Source organism: Branchiostoma floridae, chromosome 5, assembly GCF_000003815.2.
Source record: "Branchiostoma floridae strain S238N-H82 chromosome 5, Bfl_VNyyK, whole genome shotgun sequence".
NCBI lineage: Eukaryota > Metazoa > Chordata > Leptocardii > Amphioxiformes > Branchiostomatidae > Branchiostoma > Branchiostoma floridae.
In genome coordinates, this window is record NC_049983.1 from 27325553 (window position 1) to 27338659 (window position 13107).

The window sequence follows — 13107 nt, forward strand, 5'->3', positions numbered from 1 at the left end:
ATCATACAGGAGGCTGAGCTTATACAGGTAACTATAGGGGCTCTATACACATGCACACGCACGCACGCACGCACGCACGCACACACACACACACACACACACACACACACACACACACACACACACACACACATGGAGCAGGTGCAGAGTCTGCCCTGTATCATACAGGAGGCTGAGCTTATACATGTAACTATAGGGGCTCTATACACACACACACGCACACACACACACACACACACACACACACACACACACACACACACACATGGAGCAGGTGCAGAGTCTGCCCTGTATTATACAGGAGGCTGAGCTTATACAGGTAACTATACACACACGCGCGCGCGCGCGCGCGCGCGCACACACACACACCACACACACACACACACACACACACATGGAGCAGGTGCAGAGTCTGCCCTGTATCATACAGGAGGCTGAGCTTATACAGGTAACTATAGGGGCTCTATACACACACGCGCGCGCACACACACACACACACATACACACCACACACACACCACACGTCCACACACACACACACATCCACACACGCGCACACACACACACACACACACACCACGCACACACACACACGCACACACACACACACACACACCACACACACACACACACATGGAGCAGGTGCAGAGTCTGCCCTGTATCATACAGGAGGCTGAGCTTATACAGGTAACTACATCAGCAGGTAACTACATCATACAGGTAACTACATCATACACACACGCACACGCACATGCACACACACACACACACGGTCGGCCCTGTATCATACAGGAGGCATACAGGTAACTACATGGGATGTTTGTGTGTGTGTGTGTGTGTGTGTGTGTGTCTGTCTGTGTGTGTGAGAGATGGCTAACGTGTGTGTTTGTGCGTCTAACGTATGTCTGTACCCTACAGGACCTGCTGAACCGAGTGGAGTCCTTCCAGCCGGAGGCCCAGGCAGCCCGTCAGGATGTGTGTGTGTCTGTGTGTGTGTGTGTGTCTGTCTGTCTGTGTGTCTGTGTGTCTAACATGTATGTGTACCTACAGGACCTGCTGAACCGAGAAGAGTCCTTCCAGCAGGAGGCCCAGACTGCGCTGCAGGATGTGTGTCTGTGTGTGTGTGTATGTGTGTGTGTGTGTGTGTGTGTGTGTGTGTGTGTCTGTCTGTGTATCTAACATGTATGTCTGTACCCTACAGGACCTGCTGAACCGAGTAGAGTCCTTTCAGCAGGAGGCCCAGGCTGCGCTGCAGGACGTGTGTGTGTGTGTGAGTGTGTCTGTCTGTCTGTGTGTCTAACATGTATCTGTACCCCACAGGACCTGCTGAACCGAGTGGAGTCCTTCCAACAGGAAGCCCAGGCTGCCCTCCAGGACGAGATGCCCAACTCTGAGAAGCTTCACCGGCTGCTGGAGATCGGGGTGGGGCTGGACGTGGAGCTGCCAGAGATGCCCAAGCTCAAACAGGTCAGTCTATGTGTCTGCATTTCTGGTTCGAAGGTTCACATTAGTGGCTCACTGTATTTCAGAGACGCCTCACCTTGGCAGGCATTTTTATAAGCTCTTCAGTGAGGACACTCCAAGACTTAGTGTACTTCATGACTGAAGAAAGTGCTGCTTTGTCAGACAGACTTTTTGGAGAAACAAATTACAAGTCAATCCTTCTTGAAAACTGGAAGCGTTTTTTGTGTGTGTTTGTATGTCAATAAACGTCAAGAATACTACAGTTGCTCCCTGTATCTCTCTAGTGAGAATGCTCCAGCTGTACTTTTGACCTGAAGAAAGTTCTGCTTCATTACATTTACCAGAGAAACAAATTACAATTCAATCCTTCTTGGTAACTATAAGCATTTTTCTGTATTTTTGTATGTTAACATCAAGAAAACTGCGGAAAAGTTGTCCTCTTAGTTAAATGGCACATTTTACCAGCTTTAAGTTTGTGTTTCTGTAATCATTTGTCCCCTGGCAGGAGCTTCAGCAGGCTCGGTGGTTGGACGAGGTCCGTGAGACGCTCTGCACGCCGTCCCAGGTGACGCTGGACGCCATGCGGAAGCTGATCGACTCGGGCGTGGGCCTGGCGCCGCACCCCGCCGTGGAGAAGGCCATGGCGGAGCTACAGGAGCTGCTGACGGTCAGCGAGCGCTGGGAGGAGAAGGCCAGGATATGCCTGCAAGCCAGGTTAGTGTTTGTGTGTGTGTGTGTGTGTGTGTGTCTGTCTGTCTGTCTGTGCTGACGGTCAGCGAGCGCTGGGAGGAGAAGGCCAGGATATGCCTGCAAGCCAGGTTAGTGTGTGTGTGTGTGTGTGTCTGTCTGTCTATCTGTGCTGACGGTCAGCGAGCGCTGGGAGGAGAAGGCCAGGATATGCCTGCAAGCCAGGTTAGTGTGTGTGTGTGTGTCTGTCTGTCTGTGCTGACGGTCAGTGAGCGCTGGGAGGAGAAGGCCAGGATATGCCTGCAAGCAAGGTTAGTGTGTGTGTGTGTGTGTGTGTCTGTCTGTCTGTGCTGACGGTCAGTGAGCGCTGGGAGGAGAAGGCTAGGGTATGCCTGCAAGCACGGTTTGTGTGTGTGTGTGTGTGTCAGTGTGTGTGTGTGTGGGCATGCGTGCATGCATGTGTATGTGTAAGTGTGTGTGTGTAGATGGTGTGAGTTGGTGTATGCGCGTGAGAGACTACCTCTCAACAAATAAACAGCATTAAGGATGCGATGTGCTGTGAGGTAGAAGTCATCATCATCATCGGTCGACGTGATCAAATGTAGACATGTTCGCACATGTCTACACACGACGGGGTTATACCGCCCCTTACGGGGTGACATACCCTTTCGTAGGCTAATTACAAGACGGGGATGCGCCAGGTCTCCCGTCCGGGTGAATGATGTAATTCACCATGTGGCTGATACGAGACAGAGGTTCGCCAGGCCTCCATCCGGGTGATTTGAAGTGAATCACCAACTCCCGACAGAAGGATTTGCACCAACGCACACCGCACCATCGCACGTGTGGGGGTTCTTTAACGTGCATGGGGTATGGCTCTCCCCATACACGGGACCTCCATTTAACGTCCTATCCGAGGGACGACTCATTTTTCACTTGAGTAAAGTGAGGAAAGTCGTGTAAAGTGCCTTTCCCAAGGGCACAAGACCGGCAACACGGTAGGCGGATTCGAACCGGCGACCTCTCGATCACGGGCCGAATACAATACCACTGTGCTACGCGGCCCCACAAGAGGTAGAAGTACAAGAAATATCTGACCTGATTTGAACCTGTATCTTTTATACCACAGACCACGGCACGTCATTGCCACCCTAGAAGCCATCATCAACGAGGCCAAGACCATCCCAGCCTACCTGCCCAACACCTTGGCACTTAAGGAGGCTCTGAGGAAAGCCAAGGAGTGGACGGCCAAGGTGGACGCCATCCAGGTGAGCAGGTTTCCTTGTGTCTGGCTCGTCTGGCTTCTTTTGGTGAGGCTTCAGATAGAGTATCCCCGCTTTTCTACATCTTCATCAATTAATGAAGAAAAGTGGACGCTGTATATAGCTAACCTTTTATTGCAAGTAATGTACATGTTTTGTGAAGCAAGAGGAAGAAATTCCAAATGTCCAAAGATTTTAGATTTGCTGCAGAAATGCTTGGCCACCTACACAACTGAAATTTACAAACTTATATACATGGTAACCAATTTAAACTTTCTTGCATGTGACTGCACCATAGTCTATTGGATTATTACAGTGTTTTTCTTAAAATGAAGAAAATGAATTTGTTCACTTCTGTTGACAAAATTTGTGGATGCAAGTGGCTCCAAAGACTGTTAGAAGGAAGTCTGTGCCCCACCACATGAAGCTAGAATGCCAAGATTTCACACAGAACACCTGAAGAGTTCTAAGTAGGGAGAGAGGTGGCGAGAAGAAGAGAAGACCTGACAATTGACTCATGTTAACGCTGCGTTTCTTCCCTCTAGGGTCCGGTGACCCCCCGACAAGGCCGGGTCGCTACAGCTGGGGAAAAGGGCACCAGACATGACGTAGGTCGCAGGGCATGGGTCGGGTTAGGGCATAGTTCGTAGGTCACGCACGCAGAGTGAAAGTGTGTGCACCATAGCAGCCATGCATGCTGGAGTGAGCTGGCTTATCCAGCATGCATGCTTCACTACAAACCTGGTCACTTTTGAAAACCAGTCCAAAACTTGGACATCATAATTATCTTATTGCTTTTCTTAGGACAGAAATTGTAATGCTGTGATACATACATTTCTAAAATACTGTGATTGAATAGAGGAAATATCCTTTAAAAGTAACTATAATAAAAAGTTTGAGAAGCTGACAAAAAGGAATTGCTTTAGAATGTGAAGGACTAGTGATGAAAAGTATAATACTTGTAGAATATTGGACAGACTGCATTATGCTCAGCAGCTGCGCTAGTCTCTGTATGTGTAGTTTTATCCTCTCAAGATATCAACACAGTTTTGCTAGTTTTGACCCTACCTGCACTGTTGTGAATGGAATGGACATGTTTTACCCAGTATTTTGTCAAGGTTTTGACCTGTATCACCCAAAATATTCATTGTTGCCTTATCTGCCCAGTTATTTGTTTATTCTATATCTTTAGACAACTGGGTGGTGACCCCTTCAACTTTAAATCGAAATTGACCATATTCATCCCGCTTTAACCGAATTTGACCCAATTTTTGCCCATTTTAAGCAAATTTGCTTCAAGCCTCGTAGCACTATACCATGACATCCTGCCTATTAAACAAAATTTGCCCAGCTTGAGCAAAATTTGCCTACCTTACCAAACTTGTCCATCTTGGCCCGTGTTTTATCCAAGCATACCCTTTTTTGCCCAACTTTCAACCCAATTTGTCCAGTTTTGCCCCAGTTGTAACCCAATATTACCATTTTTGCCAAGTTTTAACTAAAGTGTCCCATTTTCTCCCCAGAACTCAGAGCACTACCCTTACCTGGACATCCTGGAGTCTCTGGTGATGAAGGGTCGGCCCATCCCGGTACGTCTGGAGCAACTGCCGCAGGTGGAGTCCCAGGTGGCAGCTGCGCGCTCCTGGAGGGACCGCACCGCAAGAACCTTCCTCAAGAAAAACTCTCCTTACACTCTCGTGGAGGTCAGCTCATCTTAACTGGTCTTTTTCAATTACTTAAGTAGAATAGAGGATGAATGTCATTTCGTATTAGAGTGTAGATTGTGTACCATAAAGAGAAATGAACTGTATAACTATAAGGTTTTACAAAATCCTTGAGGGACCGCGCCGCACAAACCTTCCTTAAGAAAAATTCCCTGTACACTCTGGTGGAGGCCAGCTCATCTTTACGTGTCTTTATTAACATATTGGGTTTGTCTCCTTTTTCTGAGACAGTAGAAGACAAATGAAACCTTTTCTATAATGTGTGGGTTTTGTGATGTTAAGAGAAGAGTAGTTTTCTTTCTGTCTGTAACTGTGTTTATGCATGCAAGATTTCTTTTTTGCTTTTGGCAAGTTAGCCTTACAGCTTCCATGGCAGTGTTGTTAAAGATTCCATGCTATGGAATTCAAAACACTAAACTTGTCTCTTTTATGCTGCCTGAAAGGGCTGCAGTCTTGAGGACCATAAGTAGAGCTATTGATCACTGTTCGATGATGCTTGTAAATTGTAGAAAACGTCTAACAGCCAGTGGAAAAATAGTGTACAGTTTGACCTAACTGTGATACATTTTATTTTGTTTGTCTCCCATAGGTTCTGTCCCCAAGAGTGGACATTGGTGTCTACACCAGCAGCAAGACAAGACGTAAGAAAAACAAGGAGGCATGTGCCGAGAAGGAGAAGGAAAAGGAGAATACCAACATCTTTGACTTCAGAATGGAGGAGGTCAGAGACCCAGCCACTATTGTAAGTAACGTACAAATCGTAAGTATCATTTCTGCATATCCTTGACTCTGTTGTTAACTAACACGGACTTGCACAGTTTGTTCTTTCCCATTCAGATGTCCAAACTAACAACTTAGTCTGAACAAAAGATGAAAACCGTAGGCTTTAAGTAGACCTTTTTTTTACAATTACATTTGCTTTGAAACATTGTTGCTTCTTAGTTAGTTAAGTTATTCATGTTTCACCAACTTTTGTGTTTTCCGTTGTGCTTTATTTCTTGTATGATTTTGTCCACATTCATCCCTTTTTGTTTGTTTTGACCCACCCACAGAGCTTGAAAGATGTCTAAGTGTCCCTCTGCTTGTGTGTTCCCTCCTGCAGGTTGCCCAGTTTAAGGAGTCTGAGCGTAAGGAGGTGGAAGCCATGCGGGAGTTGCGAGCCCGGGACCTGCAGAAACAGCGGGAGGTTTGCGAGGAGGGTGCGGAGCACAAGTTCTGCCTGTGTCGGAAGGGGGTATCGGGTTACATGCTGCAGTGCGAGCTGTGTAAGGACCTGTTCCACACGTCCTGCGTGCCGCTGCCCAAAGCCATCGCCAGCAAGAACAAGAACATGTCTCCGCTCGCGGCCGCCCAGGCCACCAAGGAGCTCAAGTTCCTGTGCCCGCTCTGCATGAGGTCGCGACGGCCCAGACTCGAAACCATCCTGTCCTTACTCGTGTCGCTACAGAAACTGCCCGTCAGGCTGCCCGAGGGCGAGGCCCTCCAGTGCCTGACGGAACGGGCCATGTCGTGGCAGGACCGGGCCAGACAGGCACTAGCGACGGACGAACTATCGGGGGCTCTGGCGAAGCTGTCTGTCCTGAGCCAGCGTGCCGTGGAGGCGGCCGCTCGCGAGAAAACGGAGAAAATCATCACGGCCGAGCTGCAGAAGGCTGCGAACAATCCGGAGCTGCAGGGGCACATACAGAGCGTGCAGCAAAGCGCCTTTGCGGGGTCATCGACCTTCGCTGAGAACGGGAGAACGTCGCCAGACGCCCTGGTCCCGTCTGTCAGCCCGGTGAACCCGGCCGCGGGCATGCCTGCTATTCTACAGAGTGGAGGCAGCGCTGCACAGGCACTGAGCGCGGCCGCAGCGGCCTACACAGCGGGGACCCAGCCCGGCGCTGCTATCAGCCAGATCCCGGCGACAGCGTCCGACGACAGCCAATCAGAGCGGGAGGAAATGTCATCATCCTTCAACTCGGAGCACGCCTACTCCTCAGCATCCAAGGCACAGCCTGGTATGATACTGTTCTGCTTCCAGCGCAGTGGCATGTTCTCAGTGAACATCACTTCCGTTTGTGTAGCGTTAGAGCACTTTTTGTTTTTGTGTCAGCTGTGAACGTAACCAAACTGACCACTGTCTGAATTGGTAGCATCAGTGTTAACACAGCCTTACTTGTTACAGGCTCGACTGGGAAGTAATGTGTCCCTACTTTTTTCCACCTCAAGGAAGCACAAAGTCTTCATTGAGCAATGTTTTCAGACATCCTAACATTGTGGATAATGCAGTTCTTTCTATACAACCAAGTGATTTATTTAAGACCAATATTTGCTGACTTTCAGTCCCTTCCTCAGATCAGAGAAATTCTGTTACGTACTGGAATCAGGTGTCATTGCTAACAGATGTTTTACATAGATGGGTAGTAACTGCAGTATTTGCAATGCAGTCCCAAAAGTAAGGTTGACAATAACAGACTGTCATCAAAACGTTGGTCTGGAATAAAACACTTGGTGGTTTCCAAAGAACCTTGCTACCCATTGACTTGCTATCCTGATGAAACTGTTCCCAGATTCTAACACTCACACACACACTCACTGACACTAGCCAGTTTATTGTCTGTTGTTCCCCATCCTATTGGGATTAGACGTTCTTGCACGTAGATGGGGTGCTTGATGGCAGCTAACATGTTGCTAACTTTATCCTGCAGGAACGCCAAGGAAGCACCCTCGGAAGACGGCGCACGTCCCTCGGTCAGACGAGCCCCCGGTTCTGGAGCTGTCTGAGCTGGCGAAGGCTCAGCTGGAGGACCTCATGATGGAGGGAGACCTGCTGGAGGTGTCGCTGGACGAGACCCAGCACATCTGGCGCATCCTGCAGGCCTGCCTGCCTAAACAGGAGGACTCCTCTATACTGCACTTCCAGGTGAGCACTCCATAGTACTCCTTCTTCCTCCGGAGCACTCCTCCTTCCTTAAACCCATCCTGCAGGCCTGCCTGCCCAAACAGGAGGACTCCTCCATCCTGCACTTCCAAGTGAGCACTCCTCTATCCTCCAGAGCACTCTTCCTTCCTCCAGAGCACTCCACATTCTTCTGGAGCACTCTCCCATCATGCACCAACTGGAGGACTCTTCTATTCATCATTTTCGCATCTTATCCTATGTTTTTGATTGATACTGATTTAACGAAAAAGTGTTACAAAAACTGCAGATGTAGACAACTGTGGTTGTAAATCTTCTTGATAACGAGTCTCCACAACCAACAGATCTAACTATCAGGGTTGTGAAAACTCTTATACCACCGATGATGTAGGATTCATAAAGCAGACTTGTTTTTGTTGCCTCCAGGAGGATGAAACCATTACCCGGGCAACCGCTGCCAAGCCCAAACCCAAGGAGAAGAAGAAGATCATCAAGCGAAAGAAGGAGGAGAACATCGAGCTGGAGAAGCCAGGTGAGGAGCTGGACAAGCCCAAGAAGAAGAAGATGAAGATCAAGAAGGAGGTTGTGGAGAACAACAAGCCTCCGGAAGTTCTGGAGAAGAAGAAGAAGAAAGTGATGAAGAAGAAGGAGAACAAGGACCCGATGCGGGAGCGGGAGGTCCAGGTGAAGAAGGAGCGGGAAGAGAAGATGATCGTGAACGTAGATGGAGACAGCGATCACCAGGAGGAGGAGGATGATGATGATGACCAGGACTGTGCAGCCAAGCGCTGCCTCCAACCGACAGGTCAGCACCTGGCTTACAGCATCCCTGTGTAGATCCGTTTTAACCACTGAAACTGCATGCTAAATTTATCCATTGCTGGTTTTGTCTCTCTGGGAGGGCTGGACCAGTGTGATTATTGCATGGGTGATGGAGGGATCGGGTGGTCAATTATTGCCTTTTTACCTAGGTAGACTGGGCTCAGAACCATAGGTGTGAGCAGTGATCTGTTCGTTGATTGATAATTGGTTTGTTGTCTTTACTGGTGAGGAGGTATACCAGAAGGAGTCCAGAATGCCAAGTGTAATTGATTGATTCAGTGAGTGAGTGATTGAATGAGTGATTGATTGATTGATTCGGTGCGAGGAGTGATTGATCATTGATTATTGATTATTGCCCGTACAGGTGACGAGGTAGACTGGGTGCAGTGCGACAGGTGTGAGGATTGATTGATTGATCATTGATTATTGATTATTGCCTGTACAGGTGACGAGGTAGACTGGGTGCAGTGTGACCGGTGCGAAGAGTGGTTCCATCTTGTGTGTGTCGGCTTGAAACACCAGCCCACCGACGATGAGGAGTACGTCTGTCGCTGCTGCAAGCTCAAGCAGCAGAAGGCCGCCAAGCGCGCCGAGAAGCGGAAAGACACGGAGTCGAGCTCGTCTGCTCCGAGCCCCCGGGCCAGGTCGGTCAGCTACAGCAGGGAAAACAGCACCACGAGCTCCACAAGTGGCAGCATGGACGCTGCCGTCAGACAGACTGTTCCGGAAACCCTGCCGGACGCACAGGACATGGAGGCGACGACAGAGGAAACGTTAGTCTCTAACGAAGATGATAACAAGGAGGCAGAGGAGGCAGAGGAGCCTGTGGTGGTGGAGGAAACCATGGAAACGGCAGAGACGGAGGACGGGGACCAGCCCCAGAGTTTAGTGGAACTGTTAGCCAAAGACTCGGTCGTCGCGGCTTCAACCAATCAAATTCCCCTGATGGAGGTGTCGTGACGGCACACCCAGACTCACCCCCCTTATGTATTGTTGTAGAGAAGCGGCGTAGGTCAGCTGTGTAGGTCTGTCTCAACACATCAGTTTCACCACTAGGATGGACTGTATATTTTCCTTCTGCCTTTATTTTCACAAGCCTTGTGTATAATGGACTAGTGTGGCCCAAGTAACAGCCAAACGTTGATCCAAACTGCCGAGAACCCTTCGAAGGGAAACTGCTGCATATCTTAGGAGTTTGTGTACACATGTCTGTAGAGATGGGAGGATGTGCTTTAATAAGGGGTTTGGGGTGAATCTTCTGTACAGTATTCTGTGTGTATGTTCTACGTGAAGAATCCCTGCAATATTGTACACACCCATTCCACCCACTACCTGTAATTTACACCTGTCCCAATGTACCTGTCATGGAATCATTATGTAGCTAACTACCTCCAGTATTCCTTTGCTGAATCTTCCAGTGTTGTCGAAATGTCAAATTATGTTGTAACCATCACTCGAGTTCTTGAAGGTGCCAGTATTAGGACTAGAAACACTGTTCATTTTAAGTTCAGAAAGATCATAGAACTAGAAGCACAGGGTCTTGTTTTAAAGACAGTAGAAGTACAAACTCTCATTTGTAAGCCAAACATGGATGTTTTGTATGCTAGGTCAGAAATCACCTGTGGAAACAAATTCTATACAGCATTGTGCATTTTAACTGCACATCCAGAAAGGATTTGAAGTGTAGAGGTTCAACTTGGTGCTGTAGATGTAAGAAAAATGACTTTTTGAATTTAGATTAAGCAGCATTTAGATGAAACTCACAATTGGATGACACAATGCTTACTGCTCTGTAGTGTAGCAAGTCGTCCCATGCTGTCCCTCTCTACAACTGTTTCTGCACAGCATCAAATGTTGCTTTTTTCCTCATAGTCTTAAACGTTATGTTCATTTTTTGTCCAGGGTGCTTCGTTAGATTGGAGCCTCTGCTAAAGCATTGAAATAGAAAACATCAGAATTTAGAGTGAACTTTTGTTGTACCAAAAGGTCAAGAAACATTCTGTAGCTTCAATGTTACTCATTAGAAGGAATGTAGAAACTTTTGTTCGAGCGGGAGAAAAGAATGTACAGAGTAGACTTGTTTCGGTTTAGATTTCTTTTTTTTCTTCTGACGGCTGATGTACAATTTTCCTACTATGTCCCTTGCTGCACAGACAGCAGCGAAACGTTGCTTCTCAGAGCCCTGAAGAGTCTCCCCCGTTCCTGGCGGCCCCTCATGCCTTGAAGACTCCCCTCTGCAGTAGTTCCCATGCTGGATGTTGCCTGCCACACTGCCCAGAGTTTATGTAGTGGATACATAGTAGGTGTAGCGACGTAGCCATTTGTAATGATACAATGTAGCGACACAAGCTGCTCCAGTTCAACACGTGGTACCATGGCAACAAGGCAAGCTTCTGCAGCCAGCATCCTCCCGTGACCTCCCCTGACCTTCCTGACTCTGGTGCAGGAGAATGTTAGATGTCAGGGAGGAGATTGTAATTATTAAAACACTGAACATTCACCTGTCTGCTCGTCTGACTGTGTAATTAACTCTTTTTCCCCTTTTATTTATCACTTTGCTAGTTGGCGTTTTTTTTTTTGGAGGGGGGGGGTGGAAAACTCCCAACTTAAAATAACATTATCATACATAGAACAGAACAGAACATAGCAACATATGAAAATATAAGCCATACAAAAAATAACGAAAGTCAAACAAAGTAATGTCGAGGAGTACATAAATGATAAAAGATTAGAATGAATATGTCAATCTTCATTAGTCATGTTCTCTTAAGCGAAACTGATATGTGGCGAAGATGATGATGATGTTCTCTTATCCGTACAACCTTTTGAAGAGTAACGTTACTTGTAAGGGTTCCTACCGATTATGATAAAGATGGTATTTAATAGGGAGTTCCGGTGTCAGATATACGGGTAAATATTTCCTATTTATGGCGACAAGTACTAGATTGGTACCTACACTAAGATTTGTAAGTTGTCCAGATCAGTAAGGACCCTCCACCACACCGGGGCGTAGACCTTGTTGATTTGATTATATGGATGACGCCCGCGCATTAATTTTCGGCCGTTTCCAAGAATGAAGTGTTTTCCACCATACGCTAAATCGTGCAAAGCAGCTTCAAAATAAGCAAATACAGTCAAACCTGTCTATAGCGGCCGCTCGAGAATAGAGAAAATGTTGCTCAAAAAAAGAAACACGAGCAATAAGTTACACATGATTTCAGAAACCACTTATCTTTCTCACCAAGTAATATCGGAAATCTTGTGGCCGTGGCCACGTTGGAGAGGTGGCCGCTATTTGCTGGTTGGTTCGATTGGTTTGGAATGTGAAAAATCCAAGGGACCGACAAAATGTGACCGCAATGGCAAGGTGGTTGCTATGTAAAGGTGGCCGCTAGTACAGGTTTGACTGCAGATGCCATGGATCGCAGCAACAAATAGCGGAAAACGTATACTAATGTCATAGAATATTCCGAGGTCAAAGAAGATATGAAATAACAAAAATCTATCGTTCGGTGTACTATATTCTGTGTGTTCATTTGTTCAACCTTCCTGACCACTAAATTTCATGATGAAGGCAACTTTTTTGTCAAATTTTTTTTTTCGCACGCTCGCATCAGTTTTATTGGTTCCCAGAGGATGTCATAACGTTACATAAAATCAAATCAACATGGCGTTATTGAAGTAGATTTCAGAACAAAAGACGAAATGAAGATCCTCCCAGCTGGCTAACATCTGCCCTATAAAGGTGGCCCAACTCCCACTCATCTAAGGTTGTACTATTTCTCAGACAGCAGTTATTCTGGAGGCGAGTAACTGAATCCCGTTTTAAAGTTTGTTACGCTCGCATAGAAAACATACCATTGAGTTAGATCTAGCCATGGACCTAAATCGAGCAAACAAAAGGCTGTCCATCATAATTAGCAGTTCGACCAATGGTAGCCTGCCAATTAGGAAATCGACCAATAAGTGAATGGCTGCAAATTCGTTAAAAATTTGCATTATTATGTTTTTATTTTGCATCTCTTAAGGGACTATGGGGTCAGTCTACACTACTCTAAATTGCTACATCTTTCGGTGCATAACACTTCTTGTAATATTTATTATTCTATCTTATAAGTTATATCATGAAAATTTGTGTGGTTTGGGGGAAAACTAAATGGGACCTGATTTTAGAAATAAGTTTTGTCTGTTTGCCTCATTGACCTCTTCTTCGATCTATCATGGCCGCCGCGTGAGAAAGGTGGGG

General features: G+C 47.0%; 1 protein-coding gene across 1 annotated transcript in view; it reads left to right on the forward strand.

Moving 5' to 3' along the window:
- Nucleotides 1-11361, forward strand: part of LOC118416400 (lysine-specific demethylase 5A-like) — a gene marked incomplete in the record, with an annotated part of 43369 nt that extends 32008 nt beyond the window's left edge. The window contains 10 exon segments of the mRNA XM_035821497.1: nucleotides 1321-1467; nucleotides 1970-2178; nucleotides 3281-3419; nucleotides 3959-4021; nucleotides 4937-5116; nucleotides 5727-5897; nucleotides 6240-7137; nucleotides 7828-8042; nucleotides 8466-8844; nucleotides 9307-11361. Coding sequence (XP_035677390.1) covers nucleotides 1321-1467; nucleotides 1970-2178; nucleotides 3281-3419; nucleotides 3959-4021; nucleotides 4937-5116; nucleotides 5727-5897; nucleotides 6240-7137; nucleotides 7828-8042; nucleotides 8466-8844; nucleotides 9307-9821 — 2916 coding nt within the window.
- Between the last annotated feature and the right edge of the window lie 1746 nt (nucleotides 11362-13107).